We start from the raw sequence: 23,534 nt of genomic DNA on the forward strand, positions 1-23,534 counted from the left end.
TTCCATGAAACAGATGCAACCTTCGATTTTTTCCTGAATATTTTCAATCCACAATTGGTTGATTCCATGTGTACAGATCCCATGGATACAGAGCACTGATTGTATTTAATTATATACAATTTTATATTTATATAGCATAGACATGTTTATTTATTAGATATAAATTACATATTATTCACCCATATATTAACCATATATTACCACATATAAACTACGCAAATTGTTTACTTACATATTATACACACATATTTTTAACATATATATAAAGATAATAAGTAATTGGAAGTAACCTTAATGTCTGATGTCAGGGGATTTATTATATATATTATCCTGTATTTATATGAGACAATACTAGGCCTCTACTAAGATCAGTTTTGAAAAATAAATATTTAATGGTATGAAAGAATGCTCTTTATGTAATGGCAATATACTGAGAAAAGAAGAGGAGAAATCTTTATAAGGTTATAATAATAATTTTCTGAATAAACCATACACATATACACACACACACACACACGCAAAAATAAAAGGAAGTCTGCCTGAATATTAACGTTGATTATGTCTGGGTAATGAAATTACGGATGACTTAATTTATTCTTTATTCCTTCGTATATTCCAAAATCTTTTACAATGATCATGAACCATTACTGCTGGGGAAAAAATAAAAAGGAGTAAGTATCACTCATATGTTTGGAGAGGGTACACTATTTTTTCACGGCAGGATCAGCCGATCCTTCACTCCCTGCCCTTCTTGTGAGAGAAGATCACTTCCCCATTGTTGTCCCTTGTAAAAACCTTAGGTGAGATGAGAAGCCAAGAGGAGGAAAACGGAGAGGGAACATGGGGTGCCCAGGCTCTGAAACCTAGCCTAGGTGTTCTGAAACAAAGCTGCGACCATTTGGTTCCATCCCGTCTCTAGTTAGACCACCTTAAGTATTTATGTTTCTGATCTTTTGTTTCGCAAGATGAGGTTGATGGGATGAATTGTTTCTGTCTGTGCAAGTTGATGCTGTGATAATGCAATGCTTGTGGTAATGTCTGAATTATACTCCTCAGGGTTAAGTTCCATGTATAAGACCAGGTCCTCTGTGTCTCTGAGATCATTGATTTCAAATATTTTGTTCTCCTGTTAGGTTATGTGTTACACTCTACATTCTAGTTTTTGTTTCACAAAATAGGTTATATAAGGGAAGATGCTCAGGATAAATTAAGTGGAAAACATGTTTGCCATGTTTACCACTGCTATTACAACATGAGCCATGTTTATAAACATAAGTGATATCTAGTCATACCATGCCAGTCATATCACCAGGGCTGAGATGAGGCCAGTGGTGGGTTACCAAAAACTCTGTAATCAAGATAAATCATAATTTAATGCAGAATTAAAAAAAACAAAATAAATGCCAAAAAATCCATGATAAACAAAATTTCAAAATTTTAAATACAGGATGCATTCCTGCTTTGGTTGTCTCACACTAATCCTGGCCCTGAATCATAGAAAAGTATTACGAAAGATATAGTCTAAGGGACTAACAGTGGTTAAACCTTAATAATGGATTTAAGATGATATATTTTTAAAGATAGGGTTTTTACTTTTTTTTTTACTATGAACCTGCATTATTTTTATAACCAGCTGTTTGTTTCTTTAAAATATGCACAAGATGTTAGTCTTAGAGCACAAAAGGTTTCTGGCTGGTCATATAGGCAGGATTGAAATAGCATCTTTTAATGAAGTGAAAATAAAATTAGAAACTATTCCTCTTAAAAACAAAAATTCATCACTGCAGTGATATAAACAAAATCTCTCCCTAGTTGGTGCTTCCATAAGATGTGATTCTTGTACTAGTAAAACACTTGTCTCATTGCAGCACAAACCATCACTTCCCACCAATTTCTTATCACTCTCCCCTGCTTGTTTGCAACCTCCTTCCAGTCAGGCACCGTTTTGCCTTCACAGATACAAACCCTGTGTTTGACTCAGTTCTAGGCTCAGAGTAGATGCTCAGTTAATGTTTGAGCTCTTTTTCTTTAGGCAAAATGTGAAAGTATGTTTCCTTGAAGAATTATCAGATATCCTGAAGTACTGAGAGCTCAGAACTCTGGGCACTTTCTTGCTAAAGTTACTGACAAGGTTTTGGCATACTTTTCACAGTCACAGTATTCTATCAGGCACTTAGGTGTGTACTTAGAATTGCTTTCATGTGATACTCTAACACTTGCATACTGTTGGCTCAGCACTTAATGTTGGCACTGGGACAAAGAATTCAGAATTCACCAGAGTCGTCCCATTTCCCTACAATCTTCCCCACTTCCTCATTGTTAAAATTGTAGAATTTTTGGGTCAATTATCAGGTGGTCCTCTCTCCACTTCTCTTCCGGTATCTGACAGATACAAGTACAGGAGTCCAGGGGTTAAATTCCTGCAGGCTAGCAGCTTAGGTCTTCCTCTCAAGCCCTCATTCAGTGCATTTTCCTAGTGTCCTTCCTGAGAGTTAAGAGTTTAAAACTCAGTTTAAGTACGCTCCAGGACAGGGTGAAACTTAAGGTACATTTCCTCAACATTTTTCTTTTTTGGCAAAGTCACTGTCAGGTTCCAGGGTCAGGTTTGGGGCCACGACTACGCTAAATGTCATGCTCAGTGTCAGGTTCCAGTCCATGCTGAGCTCTGAGGGGAATGGGTGGGTGGCAGATAGCTGAAAGAATCCTCAGGGAGGGGGTGGGGGCATAGGCAGATGAATATGGTTTTATTCAGCAGCTCTCTCATCAGCAGCTTTCTCACACTGTCCGCCCTGTTTCGGCTGCTTGAGCCGGCTGCTCCCACACACATCTGTGTGGCTGGCCCACCCTTCAGGGTCAGCAGCTTAACTCTTTCTCTCTCTGGGCGTAAGCCAGTTCCTGGCTCACCCCTACCCGCCTGCAAGATGGATACCTTTGGCTCTCTCTCTATTTCTCTGGGTGAGAGGACTCCTGTACAATGTCAGCAGGGCAATTATACCTTTTACAGACAATAGTGGCTTAGAGCTAAGTGATGGCCTTCCCATGTTATGGCTACACAGCTGTGATAACAAGTGGAGATGTACACCTGCACCCTAAACTCGCTGAGTCACGCAGGATGTTTACCTCGGCCTATGCCCGCTTGGCTGCAGCACAGCCATGTTCCTTACAGTCACACAAATAGATTTGTGAGAACTTTTAAAGCTGTCTGAAAAATCCTAGGTTCTAGTCCAGGCTGTGTCACTAACACGCTTGGGCAATTCTTTTAATTTCTTGTGGTTTCAGTTTTCTCATCTATAGAGTGGTTTCTGCCCTACTGGCTACATGAGCGTGAGGATCCAATGAGGTCCTCATTATGAATGCTTTTAAATGTGACAAAATACTTTCAAATGCCGTTTTACTCATTAAGTCCATGTCTGGAAACCTATCCTGAAAAAATAATTGTTTAAATTAGCTTGATGTACAAAGATGCTCATAGAAGCCTTATTCATACGGAAGTAATCTATTTGTTAAATAAAGGAAATGGTCAAATAAATTATAACTCATATTCTGGAATATTTCTGACTGTTTAAAGTGATGTTATGAAAATAGTATAAAATCAAAATTTTCTTATGACATAATAGTTAGAAAAGTAAAAACCACATTTTGAAGACAATAACAGTTTTAAAAAGTCTTTATCATAGAAAATAAAATGGTAGTAAAAACACCTGAATTAACAGTGTGCATTTGCATTTTCTTTAGTTATGAGTTCATAATAATGTGGTAGTTAAAATTTTTGTTATTTTTAAACATAATTTAAAAAGTATGTTTTAAATGTCATATTGATACTGATTTTGTTTAACAAACAAACAAACCCAGAATAAAATCCTGGATTATGAGAATAGGTAAGCATTTTGTCATCTTACCATTTTCAAAGCATTTAGGCAAATTAGCAAATCAGAATTTAAAGGACAGAAGTGGACATTAAATAAATCAAGAAGCTGTTTATCTTTTCAAGTGTAGATTTTTTAGGGGAGCGAGAGGTGTATGGTGTTTGGAAACATGGCCTCTCTGGTGTTTCCAGGAGCCATTTGTTCTTTCTTAGCGAGTGACATAACAGATCACTTAGCAGGAAGAGAGCATCCCTAAGCACTCTCTCTGCTTAGTGTGACTCAGGCCACCAGGCACCAGAGGACCTGCTGGCCTCGCCTGTCCTTGGGACTCCTCTGGGACCCTCTTCCCTGACCTCTGAGCTCTAGTCACATGGGCCTGATGATTACATTCCAAGCAGCTGCTGTTTCCTCCTCCTGGACTGCCCCATCTCCAGGTCTTCACGTGACTGGCTCTTTCATGCAGTTCAGGTTCATCTCAAAGGTCACTTCCTCTGAGTGGCCTTCCTGGACTACTCCATTAAAAATACTCCCTCACCAGACCACTGCCCCAGTCAGTAACTCTCTGTCATCCTGATTAACTTCTTTCCAGTCTCACTGATCACTTTCTGAAACAATCTTGTGCACTCATTGGTTGACTTGTTTACCTTCTCCCAGCACCTTCCCACCAGCTCCCTCATCCTCATGGAAGGAGCATAAGAACAGGGGCTTGATTTGTTTGATTCCCTCATATTTCTCCAGCATATGCCACGCTGTAAGCATTCAATACATGAACGTATGCTGCCTATTTTACTGCTTTTGTTTGTGATTTTATGAGGCTGATGAGGTTGTTATATAAATTTTCTATAAATTATAAGGTGGGATGTTATTAAATAATTCTTTCTTGTCATTGTGATCCTTATTAGAGGTTCGGCCAGATCATTCCAGACTCCTAAAGAGTGACGAGTGTCCCTGCCCAGAGCTGAGGACCAGGGCCATTGCAGGCAGAAGGTGCTGTGTGTCAGGTGAGGAGATGTGGACAAGTTTCCCTGACTCCTTGGTCTAAGGTCTTTCTGAGAGCATGTCATAAGGGAGACAGAGAAGGCTTGATTTATTTTGGAGAGGAAGAAGTAAGGAATCACTAAAGGTCCCCAATATTCTCAGGCCATGCTACTGTTTCTAAACATGCCTAGCTGACTCCTGACCAGCTAGAAGAGTAACAATGGCTCCACCCAAGAGTGTCTAGCCCAGGGGTCCCCTGCTCCTGGGCTGCACCCAGAAACCAGTCTGTGGCCTGTTAGGAACCCGGCCCCACAGCAGGAGGTGAGTGGCAGGCCAGCATTACTGCCTGAGCTCTGCCTCCTGTCAGATCAGCAGAATCTTTGGATTCGCATAGGACCAGGAACCCTATTGTGAACTGCACATGTGAGGGATCTAGGTTGCATGCTCCTTTTGAGAATCTTATGCCTGATGATCTGAGGTGGAACAGTTTCATCCCCAAACCATCACCCCTCCAGCCCCCTACTTCCCACATCCATAAAAACTGTCTTCCATGAAACTGGTGCTTGGCTGGTCTAGCCTTATTCCTTAATAGACTGGTCAGGGGTGACTAATTTTTTCTGCAAAGGACCAATAATTAATATTCTTTGCTTCTAGGCTAACCTCTGCCATTGTGGCACAAAAGCAATCATAGACAATCAGTAAACTAAAGGGCAGGGCCAACTGTAGTTTCCCTGGACTGTGGATTAGAAGGAGGGTCTCCCAACACCTCAGATCTATTCTGGTCTCAGCATGGCTCTCCTTCTGGAGGTCACAAAACCCCTTTAGTTTCAGAATCACAGTGGCATGAGGCAGGGTAGGGAAAATTACATTTGGGAAGAAGGCACCTAAAGGTAGGTGGAATGGACAAAATACAATTGAATAAAGATCCCAGTATCCTGAGTTATTTTGAATTTAGTTCATCTAAAAGTGGGCTAAAGTCAAAAGAAGTTCAGTTCAACATGGTTGTGCTGGGCATCAGCTGTGCTGTTCATCTGCGGGGCTGATATTTAAGTGTTTAATGACTGGTATGGCCGGGGAACTGACCAGTTAATAAGGATGAGTGGCAGAAACAATTGGTAGGGACATGCCATTGCACATGGGTGCAAATCAGCTCTACAATGCAGACAGCCAAGCGGTACACAGGTGCAGCCTGGCAGTCAGGAAAGCAGCCCTGAGGTGGAGCTGGTGATCACAGATGTGCTGTAATATTGGCAGACTCTTGAAAGAGAGGCCTGTGTGCAAAAACATTTCTTCTACATATCTTTCACTAATGTTGGAAATTCCATCTGTAGACATCCATTTCTTTAGGTTAAGGATGCCACCCTTCTTTTAAAAACAAAAAACGCTTGGAAGCATATATATACATGTAGAAATCATTTTGAGTCAAGTAGTCTTTGCAAAAAATTCAAATATGGATCATTTCTATCAGACCCTTTCCAGCAGTCATAGAGGAGAGATCTTAAAAGAGGAAAATACACAAAGTTTAAGTACATAAACGTTGTACTTTGTACTTACTACGTAAACTTTGTTATGTACTTTGTACATAAACTTTTACTTTGTTGGGGAATATGCTTTAGGGAGAAAAGGCCCTCAAATGAGAAGTGGGTTGGCACCCAGGAAGAACTTAGTCCACTTTAAATTTTGATCAGGGTTACCTTGGATATAAGAGCCATTTAAAAAGTGGAAACACAGGAAATCTCCTTGTTGTGACTGCTAAAGCTTAGCACTAAATTCACAACCTGCCTCTAGCGTGCGGATTATGCCTCGGTTTTTATTTTTCTGCTTCTATTTTTCCTCCTACATCATTCCTGGGAAGTACTTGTTTGCTCCTTTTATATTGCATGGTTTTCACAAGCCACCTGGAATTCTTTATGGAGCAAGATAGCTAGGTAGATATATACTCATGTATTTATTCAGTCATGTAACATGGTATACCTAATATGCACCAGACACCAATCTAGACGGACAGAAGATAGCATCAGTTAGACTTCAATGGACTTATATAAAATGATTTTAAAAGAACAATAGAATTTTTTTCTTATTTTCTTACTATGCCCTTTTAGGTTTTCTAGGGCAGAGGAGCAAGAAGGAATTGGGCAAAAATTCACAAACCTGTGCGAGGCGGTAGTTGTTCCTCCAGGTCCTGGGGGAGGCTGCAACTAGGGAGGGGGCTGCAGTGGAAAACTTCAAAGCCATGATGAGGAGGACAGCAAGGCCAGATGCAGGGAGCACCTTCATCCCCTCACAGTAGCTTGGTAATTATATCAGCCTGGGGGATGGCAGACAGTGCACGTTTGCACTTCGACCTTGAGCTCCTTTTATAGAGTCAAACAGGTCTGGACCCTCCGAGCAAGGATGATTCATGTCTCAAACAGTAATTATACAGCTCATTTCTCTCCCTGATGATGGGGTAACACAACTGTACACAGGAATCAGGGAAAGCTTCATATTTTTTTTGTTATTTGCCAAATGGCAAAAGGAGAAAAACGGTCACTTTTAATGAAGTTTGTCAGCTAGTTACAAAAATTGAAGTAAACTTGATTGATTTGAACCCAAATCAACTGAAACATTTGATTAGTCTTCATTTGGGGGCCTTTTTCCATTCTGATTACAGAAAAGTTAGATGATTACAGTATAATTGAATTTGTCCTCCAAGTAATCCCGAACTCCCCATGCATTCAACCCAATCGCCTGTATCTCCTGCATTCACTTCAAAATTTCTCAGTAGCAACTGCTGTTCATAATGATGGCTCTGAGACACATAAGATCCTGAATCATCAAGGCAAGATTACATCATACTGTGCTGACTTAGGGTGGAAAGTGAACTGATAACTGTTAGAAAGCTTTTGGATGAATTAAGGCAAGAGTTCTGTCTTTGTTAACCAAAACATTACCCAGAACTCTCCAATCTCTGTGCACTCTGGTTAATTGGAGTCATATTGTTTTTCCTGGGTCTGATTAAGATGGATTTGGATCCAGAGATGATATGGTGAAATGGTGTCATATGGTGGGAAAAGCACTTAGAGTCAGACAAAACAAGATTAAATATTTAAAAAGATATTTCCTAGCTGTGTGATGTTGGGTATGTCATTTAATCTCTGAATATCAGGTTTTTTTTAATCTACAAAAGACTGACAATACTACTACTATGTATAAACTGTTCAATGTTATGGAGTAATACATATAGCATGACATCTGCAAGCACCACTTGGCATCCATTAGATGTGGATTCAAATCCTAATTTTTATTTTAGACTAGATTCAAGGTTATTCCTATGGTGAATACAGTGAATTCCTATAGTCTTTCTCACTCTGTTGCATTTTGATATGCTTTCTTTGCATGGAAGAGAAGGTGGTGGAGTTACAGCCAATGTGTGTTATCTAGTGTACAACCCCAGGCACTGAACAAGAGTTTGTCACACATTGATATGGTTTGTCTCTGTGTCCCTAACCAAATCTCATCTCGAATTGTAATCCCCATGTGTCGAGGGAGGGAGGTGATTGGATCATGCGGGTGGTTCCCTCATGCTGTTCTCATGACAATGAGTGAGTTCTCACAAGATATGATGGTTTTATAGGTGTTTGAAAGTTCCTCCTTTGCTCTTCTCTCTCCTGCTGCCTTGTCAAGAAGGTGCCTGCTTCCCCTTTGCCTTCCACCATGATTCTAAGTTTCCTGAGGCCTCCCCAGCCATGTGGAACTGTGAGTCAACTAAGCCTCTTTCCTTTATAAATTACCCAGTCTCGGGTATTCCTTTATAGCAGTGTGAGAATGGACTAATACACACATGCAAACAGAATTTCTGGCATGTACTGTGAGATACACAAAACGTGTGTCTCAGAAGAAGAAAAAAGAAAACCACAGATTAGATTCATTCAACTAAATTGTAAGCTCTTTGAAGATTGTGTTCTAAAAAATGTTACTTAATCAAGTTTGTTAAAAAAAAAAAGAATGAATGAATGTACAAACATATACTAATCGTCGCTTTTTGATTTCAGGAAAGGAATAGGATATTGCAATAATTTTTCAAAATTTGCGTTTATATGGTCTCCTGTCTTCTAGAGCCCTATCTTCAATAGCTGCCAAAATTGAAGAACAAACAGAATCTTTGAAACTTCCCTTCAACTGGTCATCCTCTTCCCTTTTTTTCTCCTTTAAACACTGTTCCAATTCGTTATGATGGCCCCAAAGCCAAGACAGACATGGAAGTGAACACTGGAGTGGAAGGAATGACGGTAGGAAATTTTGGGACCAATAGAGAGAAAATATTCTCACCTCTAGGACTCTAAATAGAGTATTCTAAGTTCCGTTTTTGGAAGCACATGGAAGTTAATAACTGCCTATAGGGTGTGATCTAGATACTTCTAGAAGGTTCCAGTATCCACTTTTCTAACACATAAATGCAATCAATCCCAATGTTCCTAAGTGCAACATTTTAATTATCAAGTGCAAAAGTTTTGAAGAGGAATAGCAATTTATGTTCTTATAAGTCATTTATATATTAGTGTGACTAAATTTCACCTCAGAGTCAGCACTAGGCAACATCTTTGACCTTTCTAGAGAGAGCATAATAGAGCAAATGCCTGGTAATTCCTCACTGTGATTTCCTTTTCCTGATTTTTCTTTCTTCACAGGGGAGCAAAGGTCTGCTTTCTTTCTATCATTCTTGTATCAACTCTAAATTGAAACCCAAATCACTGAAATCTAAAAAATCATATAAAAGCAAGTCAATGACTAAAAGAAAATGAAATGAGATCCTATCAGAGAAATATGAAAGGGAAAATACCACTGATTAGATAAGTTATGGGAAAAATAAATCATTACACCATTAAATGTATACGTCGACATACTGTATGTTGTTGTGTGCTTATTGTCTTTCACCAGTAGAATGTAAGTCCCATAAAGGTAAGGACTCTATATATTCTGTTTGCAGCAGCATCTCTAGTGCATAGAACAGTTCCTAGCACAAAATAAACAGTTGTTGAATAAATGAATGTATGAATGAATGATTAATTAATGATTAAAGATAGAAAGAAGAAAAACAAGATTGTCCTTAGAGGGATAAATTTTAAGTCAACCCATATAATGGATCAAACGAAGGTGTGCAGCATCACCCTAAGAAACCAGAACCTTTATTAAACCCACATTATATGCCAGACATGTAGCCAAGTACCTTATGTACATTTTTCACACAACTTTATGACACGCTGTTTTTCAAGTGAAGAAATGGGCTCATGGAGGATAAATGATTTGTTAATTTCACATAGATATTAAGGCGATGGCTCCAGGATTTTCACCCAGCTCTGTTAGACATTGAAGCCTGTGTTCTTAACAATTACAGGAAGTGTACATTGGTGCCTTCGTGGAGCAGTGACTTGGGAACATGGTATTTCAAGTTGGCTGGCAGGGAGATCCCTAGGCTTATTCTAGCTGCCCTGCAGCTCCCTGGCACTCCTGTGTGTCTGGCCTGAGCAGAAGTTGGGCCAACCAGACTGTGCAAGCTCCCTGGCTGGTGATGATGTTTCTTATTGCAAATGACTCCTTTGTTACTCTGGTTTCTGTTTTTCAATCTTCAGTGAATTTAACTTTCATAAATGATTAAATTTCTAGATTTCCAAAGAGTTCAGTTACAACCTGGTAAATTTTTCAGAGTAAGGGACGCTTCCCATTGAGGCAGGATTCTGAGTGATCAGTCACCAGCTACATTTTATTCTATAACCAGACTTACCATGGCCCTTCTTTCAAATGACTCCAGTAAATATATACCACTTTGAATGGCCGACTCTAAAAAAGTTTATTTATATAACTTGTAAATCATATCATATTCTATTTTGTAATGGTATTTTTTTAAGTTTAGAAATTTATGATTAGAATACAGAATAACACGAACCATATTCTGAATTTCTAGAGCACACATATTCTAGAATCAGATAGAATAAAAATAGAGGAAAGAAAAAAGTGTATTTAAAACCAAAGACTACCCCCAGAATCTCATATAGAAAATGAGTGAATGATCTTACCTCATCTGTGAGAATGAGAAGCTCAGAGAGGACCTGGCAAGCTTATATCCAGAAGCCAACTGGTTTGTTTTCACCAAGAACAGAAAAAGAAAGAGAAAAGGGAAGGGAAGGGAAGAAAAAAAAATACACTTACTTTGTACTGTAGGTAACTTTGGTTAGAGAGGAAGAAGCAAACAGCCTTCTGATTTGGCAATTATTAGCATTAAAATGAGCTATTAAAGAAGGTTGTGAGGTTGCCTTCAGCAGTCTTTGAGTATAGGATAAAGCATCATGCTTTTAGAAAAGATTTGGTTCAGTGGGGTTCTGCCTGTCTGCTTAGGCTTGGGGTATGTGCAAATAACTTAGATTAGATGGCTCTGCCAAATTTTATTCATATATATATACATACACATACAAATATATATAATTTATAAATACTTATTGATATAATTTTTATATATACAATAAGTAAAATACCTTCATATTTTCAACAAATATTTATTAAGTATCAGTGATTTGTTAGGCACCAGGAATACAGAGATAGGAGACACTGTTTTAACACTCTAGGAGCTCACAATTTACTGCTGCAATAAAATTGAACTTGGAGTAAAATCAGATAAAGATCGACTTAATCTTAGCGATAAAAAATGTGTCTTTACATTGCAAATTGGTAGAATACTTCTAAAAAATATAACTGATTTAGCAATGTGTAAAATATTAAAAGGACAATTTTAACCAAAAAAGCAGATAAAAATTACACAACATTTGATTCTATATCTGCCAAAGAGAAGTATATAGGCAAAAAAAAAAAAAAAGGGAAACCTGGGGTAAAGAAAACACTAGTGTGAGGGGGTAGGGCCTTACACCTACCAATACTTATAAAATTTCCTTTAATGCTACCATTCATTACATTTCGAAACAGTAAGTGAAAATGTGAAAGACTATATCAACGTACCCTTTATATTTGTACTTGAGTAAACAGAAGACATACATGATGAACTCGGTGGCATATTTAACTCATGCGTTTGTTCGGTTGTGATTCTTCTTTCTATTTACTCAGTCTAGAACTCTTGTATTTATTCTACATGCTGGTACTAGACTTAGTCCTGTAGGTACAAAAGGCAAATAAAACCTGTCCTTAACCAGAGTCTTAGAATCTCCAGGGAGAGACTCAGATACACATTCAAAATACCTTACAGTGTAATTAGTAAAAAAAAGAAAGGTATTTAAAGGTCCAAATGAGGGCAGAAGAGGGAAAGCCCATCTCTGCCTGGGCATCTGAGAATGAGAGTAAAATGGAGGAAAGTAGGGGCCAGGGTGGACTTTCCATGGGGATGGGGCTTTAGTTGAGGGCTGATTGCTAATGGAATTAGAACTCACCTGCAAGAAGGGTGCAGTGAGAAGGATGGAGAGTGACAGGCAGTGGGAAGGGGGAAATTCCAAGCAGATGAGGCGATGAGGTAAGGAGATGTTAAAGAAGAGCATTTGTTCTAAGAAACTGAAGATATTTCTATGTACAAGGCAGTTTGGGGGCAGCCAACAGGAGGTGGGCAGAAAAGAAAGGCAGAGACCGGTCTGTTGGAGGACGCCTCTCACCCACAGTTCCAGGTACTGACACAGAAAAGCAGAGGCCAGGAGTCATTTGCCGGGTGAACCTTGGTCAAAGGGAAAGCCAGAGAGCAATTTCCAGCACAAGCTGCAGATCCAAAGGGCAGGACTGACATGAGGCTCCAGGGTGCAGAGCTGGAATATGGTTGGCAAAACAGAGAAGGCAGAAGATGGGCAGAATGGCATGGAACAAATCCGGAGCAGCCCCAGTGCAGCAAAGGCTTGGAGGGCTTGTGGGGTTTTATTTAAAGGGCCTGGAGAGGAGTGTGCTGGGCAACGTCACAGGCATCTTGTGTGCCAGGCTAAGGCATCTAGACATTAATGGTTTGTGATGGGAAACCACTGGAGAGTTTCTTCCCCAGCAATGACATGATGAGGTTTGCATTTACAGGAAGATTGCTCTGAAAGGAGCATGCGGGATAGATCGGAGGGGAGTGAGGATGGAGGCTGTCGGGGGCACCAAGGGGAGGGTTATAGGAGGTCCAGTCAGAAGGCTTACCGTTATGTTTATCTAAAGAGCATTTTGTTTATTCTTGTAAAATCTCTGGTATGTATTGCAATGATCACCAATGTGAGCTTTTGAGATTGGATAGTAAATGTGTTTACAGCTGCCTGTGTAGAGGGCGGGATGTCAAAAGTCCCATTAGAGCACATTCCACTTGCCCAGTCATTTTAGAGTCAATTTGCTAAATTATAGACTTATTTCAGCATACAAATCAGCAATTCTGGAAGCTGATAGTTTGCCTGGCAGCTTCTTTTGAACATCTCCATTTTTTCCTAGAGTGTTGTCTACAGGTAAAATCAATTTAACTGTTTTGAAAGATCTACAATATCCCCAGTGCTATCGTCTGAATGTTTGTGTTGCCCTCCCGCCCAAATTCATACGTTGAAATTGTCGCTCCCAAGGTGATAGCACTAGTAGGTGGGGCCTTTGGGGTGTGATTAGGCTATGAGGTTGCAGCCCTCATGATTGGAGTAAGTGTCCTTATTAAAGATGCTCCGGGGAGCTGCCTTGCCCCCTCCAGCAAGTAAGGACACAGCAGAAAGGCACCATCTATGTAACAGGAAAAGCTCCCTTGATCTTGGGTGTTCCAGGCTCCATAACTTTGAGAAATAAATTTTTGTTGTTTATAGGCCACCTAGTTTATGGTATTTTGTTATAGCGACCCAAATAAACTAAGACAAACCTGGAGCATATTCTGGTGCCAGGTAGCAGAATGATGAAGGAATGTTTAAAGGACACTATCCAGCTTGTTGGAGCCCCCTCTGGCCTAATCTAAGACACTTTGAGCATCAAAATCCGTAATGATAGTAATGGATTGTGGTCCATTGAATGAGATAAAAACTCATGAGTCTGTACTGATATAAACAAGCAATAATGGGGAGAAGAGAAAGCGCTTCCTTATGGTAAAAAGGTAACATAAATACATGTAGAAAGAATGATGGCTTTAGAAAATATGCATTTGGTCAGCAGGGAAGTGCAAACCAAAACCACAGTGAGATATCATCTTACCCCAGTAAAAATGGCTGTTATCAGAAAGACAAAAAATAACAGATGCTTGTGAGGATGCAGAGAAAGAGACACGCTAATACACTGTTGGTGGAAATGTAATTTGGTATGGTCACTATGGAAAACTGTATGAATGTTTCTCAAAAAACTAAAAGTAGATCTGCCATATGACCCAGCAATCCCACTGCTGGGTAAATATCCAAAAGAAAGGAAATTCATATGTTAAAGGGGTGTCTTCATGTCCACGTGTATTGTGACTATTCACAATAGCCAAGATACGGAATCAACCAACGTGTCCATCAATGGATGAATGGATAAAGAAATGTGGCATATATACACAATGGAATACTATTCAAGTGTAAAAAAGAATGAAATCCTGTCATTTGCCACAACGTGGATGGAACTGGATGGAGGTCGTTACGGCACAGAAAGACAAATATGATCTGTTATCACTCCATAAGTCGGAGCTAAAAAAAGTTAATCTCACTGAGGCAGAGATATATGCTCTGGAGGACATTATGCTAAGTGAAATAAGGCAGTCACAGAACAAATACTGCATGATTCCACTTATTAATACATGAAATACTTAAGATAGTTAAACTCAGCCAGGCATGGTGGCTCACACCTGTAATCCTAGCACTGTGGGAGGCCGAGGCAGGAGGATCACTTGAGGTCAGGAGTTTGAGACTGGCCTGGCCAACATGATGAAACCCTGTCTCTAATAAAATGCAAAAAAATTAGCAGGGCATGGTGGCGTGCGCCTATAGTTTCAGCTACTTGGGCGGCTGAGGCAGTAGAATTGCTGGAAGCTGGGAGGCAGAGGTTGCAGTGAGCCGAGATCGCGTCACTGCACTCCAGCCTGAGCGACAGAGCGAGACTCCATCTCAAAAAAAAAAAAAAAAAAAAAGAAAAAAGAAAAATGAAAACTAAAAATTAAATAAAATAGTTAAACTCGTAGAAACAGAGCAGAATGGTGGTTGCCAAGGGTTGGGTTGGGGTGGGGGAGAATAGAGAGTTGCCTTTTAATGAGAATATAAAGATCACACATGTGCTGATGAAACCTTAATTTTTATCGTCAGCTCAGATTTTGTTTTAAGATATATTCAAGGGTTTCCTGCAATCTCCGCTTGAATCTCTCCCCACAGGGACTATGAAGTGGCCACCTACTGTACTGTCTGCTTAGAGTAGCCACACTGGTCCAATGGGAAGCTATCCTTTCAAACATGTAATTTGAATGAAATTTCTTATTGGCTCTGTCTCTCTGGAAGAGAGGGAAGTGCTCCAGGTAAGAAAGGCCCCTGACCTGTGCTGGGCCAATCATAGTTCCCCATTTTCCTGGCCACCTTCCATTGGTCCAAGAATGGGCCAATCAGTGACCCAACTGGATTAATTAGACTGGTTTCCCAGTATTACTGAATTTGGGATTAGAGATTGGGCTCTTTCTGGGGATGGAGAAGTAAGATTCATGAATCATTTGTGGTCATGTTCCCTGCTCAGTGGAAATGCCAGGTGGCAGTAGAAGAGAATGAAGCAGAGATGAGAGAAAGAAAGAGAAAGTGAGACTGAAAGCGTTTCATCCTCAGCGAGGCTCAGTAAGCATTCATTTTCTGTAGTTATGTGAGCCTCCCAGTAAATTTCCCCTTGATCTTAACTAATTCTAGTGGGATTCCTGTCACTTGCATTTCACCTTCAAATTGAGGTCAATTCAGAATAAAACTTGCCATCTTTCGCAACATGCCTTTTCTGCCCGTTTCCTCACCACCTCCCCCGCTTATTTCTCCTCTTATATTCTCCAGTTTAGCAATGCCACTAGCCTTAGCTGATGTGTACTGGTAGAACTGTCATGGTTGCTCATGGGCTTTTGCTGTGTTAGTCCCAATGCCATGCTGGTTGAAAAATCCTTTGAATATTACCCCTGCCAACGACTATCCAGAAACCAGGAATTTATTCTTGATTCCAGCTTCCCTCTACCTCTATGTATTTTTCCTCAGCTTTTGAAATTTGAAATGCTTTACTTATTTAATGTTTACTACTATATTTTTAAATTTTGCCTTTTGAAATGTTTTCAGGCTTACAAAAAAGTCGCAAAAATTGGCCGGGCACGGTGGCTCACGCCTGTAATCCCAGCACTTTGGGAGGCCGAGGTGGGCAGATCATGAGGTCAAGAGATTAAGACCATCCTGGCCAACATAGTGAAACCCCATCTCTACTAAAAATACAAAAATTAGCTGGGCATTGTGGCACGCCTGTAGTCCCACTACTCAGGAGGCTGTGGCAGGAGAACTGCTTGAACCCGAGAGGCGGATGTTGCAGTGAGCCGAGATCACGCCACTGCACGCCTGCCTGGCAACAGAGCGAGGCTATGTCTCAAAAGAAAAAAAAAAGTTACAAAAATAATACAAAGAATTCACCTATACTCTTCACCCAGATTCTTCAAATGTTAACATTTTACGTAATCTCAGTCTCATTGTCAAAATCAGGAAACTAGCTTTGACACAGTACGATTATCTAAAGCAATGGTTCGAAAAATGTGGTCCAGGAACCCCTAGGGGTTCTCAAAACCGTTTCAGGGAAACTGTCAGGTCAAAACTTTGCTCATAATAATGCTACATATGATTTTCCTTCTTCGCTTTCATTTCCTTCTGCGTTTTCCTGAGGCTTTATGACATGTGAATGGACTGCGTGCACAGGTGGAGAAACAAATTTCCTTCCAGAAAGCCACACATTAAATGGGTTTTCAGAAGTGTAAAACAATGCCACTCTTCACAACAATTGTTCTTTTTGGAAAATATAGTTATTTTTTTACAAAAAAAGTTACATTAAGAAGTAATATATTATTATTTTTAAATGAACTATTAAATATTAATTGTCAATTTTAATTTATAATATGCTTAATGTGATAACTATAGCCAGCCACAAACAAGAGCTTTTGGGGTTCTTAATATATTTTAGAAAGGTAAAGGGATCATAGGACCAAAATGTTGAGAACTGCTGATCTAATTCATGGGCCCAATTGTCTTTTTAATTTTTTTTTTTCTTATCTGGGATCCAATCCAGGATTTTACATTGGATCTAGTCATCATGCCCCTTTATTTTCCTTTAGTTTGAAACATTTCCTCTTTCTTTATCATTCTTTATTTATCTATCTTGATACTTGACATCTACTCTTGATATCTTGATACTTTTAAAAAGTATTGGCCAGGCCAGGTGTGGTGGCTCACGCCTGTAATCCCAGCACTTTGGGAAGCCGAGGCGTGTGGATCACCTGAGGCCAGGACCAGCCTGGCCAACATGACAAAACCCCGTCTCTACTAAAAATACAAAAATTAGCTGGGTGTGGTGGCATGCGCCTGTAATCCCAGCTACTCGGGAGGCTGAGGCAGGAGAATCTCTTGAACCCAGGAGGCGGAGTTTGCAGTGAGCCAAGATCGCACCATTGCACTCCAGCCTGGGCGACAGAGCAAGGCAACATCTCAAAAAAATAAAAAAGTATTGGCCAGTTATTTTAAAGGAGGGCCCTTGATCTGGAATTTTTTTATGCCTCCTCGTGGTTAAATTCAGGTCATACATTTTTTGTAAGAATACCACAGAACCTGTGCTGTGTCCCCTTGGTACCTCACATCAGGAGACAAATGATGTCAATTTCTTTCATTACTGGTGATGTTAAATTATAACTTGGTCCCCGTGAAGTCTGTCAGATTTTTTCACCTGTTGTTTTACTCTTGTGAGAAGACACCATGAGACTTACAGAGCTATTCTGTATGTCATTCATGATACTCCTGTCCACTGATTTTAGCAACTGCTGTTGATTCTTGCCTGAAACAATTTTTACAGAGGTGATTTTCTATTTCCTTTGTTCCTTCTGCATTGTTTCGTTGGAATTCAGTGGTAAGGAAGTGCTTTTTCTTCTCCCTCACCTGTTTACTTATCCATTCCAAGAGTTATAGAATCAAGGATTCTTATTTTATTCTCTAGATTATAATCTGTTGGTGTGATTATTTTGTTTATGAAGTGTAAAACAACTCTTCACAACCAATTTTTTTGAAAATGTAGTTTTTTTAATAAAAATATGTTACATTAACAAATAGTGTATTATTATTTGAAAATGGACTATTAAATATTATTTTTCAATTTTAATTTATAATATGCTTAATGTGATAACTATAGCCAGACAAACTTGGCCGATGAATTGTTCAAACTTGGCTGATGGAGGCCCCTGTTTCCATTTAACATGCCTCCAACATTTTGTCAGGCACTTTCTTGTGTCCTGGCATCACAAGATATTTAGGGCTCATCTTGTACTTACCCTGGCCCAGCCCTGGAATCAGCCATTTCTCCAAGAAGCTCTGTTTCCTCTTATTAGAGAACACTATCCAGAAATAAAAATCTGGCTGGCTGTGCCAAATGGTACTGTGCTGTCTTTACTTATTTTTAATAATTATTTTTTGTTATTACAAAATTTGTACAAGGTCTCTGATAATAATTCATAAGAAAATAGATTTTAAAAAGTAAGGAAATTAAAAATCGCCTATAACATTACCACCTAATAATAACCATGTTATTTAAAAATAACTGTTATTTAAAAATATTTTTAATATGATTTTAAATATATATGATATTTTATATATATGACAAGAAGTAACAACTCAATTTCTAAGTGGTTTACTAAGTCCTGCAGAGTCTAGTTTTGTAATGTCTTTGGAGTCTGTTTCCTTCTTTCCTCCTTCACTGCCTTTGTTCAAGCTCTCATTATTTCTTACTTGGATTCTTAACATAGCCTCCTTACAGTCTCCCAGCATCAGTCTTGTACTGTTCTGATCCAAACTTTATCCTGTTACCAAAGTAACATTTAAAAAAATAAAATATAATCATGTCACCCTGTACTTGGCCTTTAAGAACATGCCCATCGTCCTTTGTGTGACATTGTTCTCACCTTGCAGTCTCCAGCCTCTTTTCCCACTTACCCTGCTTGCAGCCTCTGCTACGGCTGTAATGAACTCCTTGTCACCCCTGTATTGTGCAATAAACTCTAATCCCGCCCTGCCTTTTCAATGTTGCCCTCTCTACCAGGGACACCCTCCTCCACATCCTGCCTAGCCTACCTGTCCCTTGAGACTCAGCTTAGATATCATTTCTTTATCCGTCACTTAATACTTTTCATGCTATTGGGAAAATTGTCTCTCTTTCTATTATGCTTTGAGCGCCTTAAGAAAGGAAATTTGGCGTCAAGTAAATATGTTTGTTGAATAAATTATAAACAATTTTAAAAGTGAACAAAATGTATTTGTTGAAGGAATTAATGAAATGACTTGATTAAAAAATGGAAATAGAATGAAGATTCAATATGTAACAATAACACCATATAGTAGTTTCTTTAGATTCCAGAAAAAGGTTAAATGTAATGTTGTTTGGAATTGAAATATTTAACAAATTAAGTTTTGTGGTACCTTTGTCAAAGTGAGGATTTGTCTGTTGTCATAGATTGAGTTCCCCTGGAAGCCAACTCTGAGAGGGACATGAGAGTGTAGGAAGTTATTGGGCAGTGCTCTTGGAGCACCACATGTAGATGGGAAGGGAAAGGAAGCATGATATGGAGAGGGAGAAGATGGGCTGTAATGGAGTCTCAGGATTGTCTCAGTGTCCCAGGGATTGGGAGCTAACATAGCCCTTGTGTTAGTCTGTTTTCACACTGCTGTAAAGAACTTCCCTGAGACTAGATAATTTATAACGGAAAGAGGTTTAATTGACTCACAGTTCTGCATGGCTAGGAAGGCCTCAGGAAACTCACAATCATGGCAGAAGAGGAAGGAGGCACCTTCTTCACGAGGCAGCAGAAGGGTAAAGAGCCAGGAAACCACCAAATAAAACCATCAGATCTCATGAGAACTCCCTCAATATCATGAGAACAGCATGGGGGAAGCTGCCTTCATGTTCCAATCACCTTCATCTCTCAACACGTGGGGATTACAATTCAAGATGAAATTTGGGTGGGGACACAGAGCCAAACCATATTAGCCCTTCAGAGTTTTCCTGGGTTGGAGCATTGTTGAACGGCCTTATTACCCCTACATGGACCAACTGTTGGATGTGGTCTGCTCTGGGTAGGTGACACGGCCTGGGGAGAGGTAAATTCTCTTAAGTTGAGGCAATTCAAAACAGGAGGAAATAAATTCTTTAGTCCAGCGTGGGGAACATCTAGACATCGTACCATAGCATCCACTGCATCCACAAATACTATGGGCTAGGTGGATTGGACTCCATTATTACTCAGTGTAGTCACTAGGGAGAGTACATCATTTCTTAAGAACGCTCTAGACTTCAGCCAGGGGCACAAATCCAACCTTTCCATTGAGCTCGAGGGCAGTAAAACAGCAACAAAATCCTTCAATTTGGAGTCAGGTGGGCAGAGCGTTTCTTTCATTGAGATCGCTATGAAGGAGGCATACTGGAAGCTATTAGTCAACTCAAACATTTTCTATCTGGGAAAGAACAATGCAAGGAAGACAGAAGAGAGCTGGGTCATACAATGCCAGAACCATCAGCCACAATTTCTGTGAGGGAGGACAGAGGAGAACTCAACGAATCTTCCATTGAGAACTGAATTGAAAATAAATTTTGATAACGACTTGAAACAATTTAATTCTAGCCTTTTAGTTTTATTGCTCATTAGTGCCCATTATTACCTTTAATGTTTCTGCTCAAAGAATATAAAAGGACTTTAAATACTGAATTCTTCAAAAGCAATCATTTCAAAATTTTGAGACAAAGGATTTTAATTGAATTAAGAAGTCACTAAACATAAAGATTTACATTTTTAGATAAGAAAAATGATGAATAAAGGGCAATGCGAGTAGCAGTGATTTCAAAGAAGCATATATAAATAAAAATAGTCTTAAACCACATAATCATAGTAATTCATGAGCACACAATGAAACAACCACAGAACTTCCTGCTCAGTGTTCCCAGCAAATAAAAAGGGATTTTGCATTCATTAAGCTTCTTAAGTAATTTAATTTTAATCTTTAACAGTCAGAGCCCTAGATCTCTCTGTTTTGTAATTCTGAAGTACTTATGTCAATAAATGTCTCAAGACCCACATAATGGTTAAATTATGAGGTTAAAACCTCAATTTTGTTTTATAAACCTTTCCCTAAAAATTTTGGGACAAATTTCAAGGAAACATTTCACTAGTTTTGATTCATTTATAATTAACCAGAATCTAAATAAAGGTAGCATTCCATTTTGAGGAAGAATTATTGGTGTGTTGGAGACACAGGTGATGTTTTTGTAAAAGACAATAGTATCAGCAAACTCTTTCCAAGAACATCTACTGTTTGGATAAGTCAGTTTATGTATAGTGATGGGAAATTTTAGTTAACTAATTTATTTATCTTTTTGATTATTTATATATATGCAAGATAGGTAGGCACTATAGCTGTGTGATCTTGGGTAAGTTATTTAACTTTTCTAAACTTTAGTTTCTTCATTTATGAAGTGAGGATATTAATACCTACTATATCAAATTGTGTGAATTAAATGAGAAAGTGTGTGTAAATGCTTGGCACAATGCCTGGAAAGTGAAAAGTACTGAATAAATGATTATTATTATACAGCATTATATATTATGTATACATATATAACACAATTATATTTTAATATCTTATGTAGTCATTATTATAATCATAAGATATAATTTATCTGCAAAGCACTTTTCAACATCATTCCCTTTTGACTTGAACTCCTTCAAAAGTGCTTAGAACTGTGAAGCAAATGGCTACAGCTTAATGAGTGGTTATAAGAGTACTCTGTTTTTCTTCTCTTTCATACTTTTCTCCTTCCCAAACTTTTAAACATATCCTAAATTTATCTCCTTTACCCCTGCCCAACCACCCACTCCACAATTAAAAGGCATTGTCTTTAAGGACACAGGGCTCACTGTGGATTCCCTCCCTTCCCCTCCCCTTCCTCCCTTCCTCCTTTCCTTTCTCTTTTCTCCGTTACCCTCACAGTTCCTGGAACATTGCTTAGGAGGTTTTTGCCAGCAAAAGTTGAATAAATGTCTGAAAGAAAGTTTACAAATATCCCAGTTATTTATTCACTTAACGAAGGGCCACATGACTGGATCCAACGCTGTTGTAGTAAACATTGACCCAGCCCTGTCCAGGTCACTAGCTGATCCGAGAGACAGTCATACAAAAGTACAATTACAAAACAGGGGTCAAGGGTCATTGTTATGGGATTACTGGGACGTGAGAGAAGACTTCCTGAGCATGAGAGGATGGGCAGCCCTGAAGCAGGCAAAGGAAAAGTGGCACGGCAGGAAGCAGGTCAGATGAGGTGGCCCGGTTTGTGCGATAACATGACAAACCAGTGTTCCTGAAGCCTAAAGGGAAGGTGAGACAAGGCAGAGGAGGCTGGCCGGGCCAGGTCACGGAGTCTCCTGTGCCACACTGAGAGTCCGGACTTGAGCTTGTAGAGGTGAGAGATAAGCGTTGAGCAGTTTTGATCTTTCGTCCATTTTTCACTTTAACTTCTTGACTTTTTCCTGTTTGTATTGACTTCCCTCTATCGCCTCCAGTGTCAAGAATAGAATCTTGGCTCTCCCTGAAAATGTGTATTCCTGAGAAATTGGAGTCCACAGGGAACAGAAAGAAGCTATCGGTGTATTTGCTACTGGGCTTTCCCTGCGGACGTGTGTGTTTCTTTTCAGTTCAGAGCTTATTTTCACTTTTTAAATGATCTATCATGAACTTTATTTTTCTCTACTCAAGTGAAAAGTTTCTAGATTTTATTCTCATGTTTCATATTCCTTATTGCTGTTTTAAAAGAAAATTTCTGACTCTTAAATATGATTATTCCATTAGTAAAGTGAGAAGGCCGGGTGTGGTGGCTGACGCCTGTAATCCCAGCACTTTGGGAGGCTGAGGTGGTGGATCACCTGAGGTCAGGAGTTCGAGACCAGCCTGACCAACATGATGAAACCCCCATCTCTACTAAATAAAAAAATTAGCCGGGCATGGTGGCGCATGCCTGTAATCCCAGCTACTTGGGAGGCCGAGGCAGAAGAATTGCTTGAACCTGGGAGGCGGAGGTTGCAGTGAACCAAGATTGTGCCATTGCACTCAAGCCTGGGCAACAAGAAACTCTGTCTCAAAAATAAATAAATAAAGAAAGTGAGAAAAACAATTATTCAAAGGCACTTATTTATTGTAATAAACAATTATATTTATTATAAAACTGGCATCTTCAAGAGCTACTGCAATAACAGTGACAACTTGGACTTTAGCTAAAGTTATATTCATTTACTCAATGAATTCTTTTTTCTTTCTTTCTTCTTGGAGAGTGAATTTAAGGGAAATTTAATCCTAGCTAATGCTTTCGTTTTTCATTTTGTCATTGCTGTTGGCTTTGTTTTCCCTCAGAACTGACTGTCACATATCTATATATTATAGTCTTTGTCTGTAACTTTTTTTCAGTTTTTTTATTATTTATTTATTTATTTATTTATTTATTTATTTATTTTTTGAGATGGAGTTT

General features: G+C 39.2%; 1 protein-coding gene and 1 long non-coding RNA gene across 2 annotated transcripts in view; one reads left to right on the plus strand and one right to left on the minus strand.

The window, feature by feature from the left end:
- Positions 1–7,134, minus strand: part of MMP20 (matrix metallopeptidase 20) — a 48,012-nt gene extending 40,878 nt beyond the window's left edge. Inside the window, exon 1 of the mRNA XM_002822398.4 lies at positions 6,996–7,134. Coding sequence (XP_002822444.3) covers positions 6,996–7,121 — 126 coding nt within the window. The 5' untranslated portion in view covers positions 7,122–7,134. The remainder of the gene's footprint in view (positions 1–6,995) is intronic.
- Positions 7,135–22,263: 15,129 nt separating this feature from the next.
- Positions 22,264–23,534, plus strand: part of LOC129048752 (uncharacterized) — a 47,671-nt gene continuing 46,400 nt past the window's right edge. Inside the window, exon 1 of the long non-coding RNA XR_008511341.1 lies at positions 22,264–22,475. This is a non-coding gene — a long non-coding RNA (uncharacterized LOC129048752). The remainder of the gene's footprint in view (positions 22,476–23,534) is intronic.

This window comes from Pongo abelii, chromosome 9 (assembly GCF_028885655.2).
Source record: "Pongo abelii isolate AG06213 chromosome 9, NHGRI_mPonAbe1-v2.0_pri, whole genome shotgun sequence".
Classification (NCBI taxonomy): domain Eukaryota; kingdom Metazoa; phylum Chordata; class Mammalia; order Primates; family Hominidae; genus Pongo; species Pongo abelii.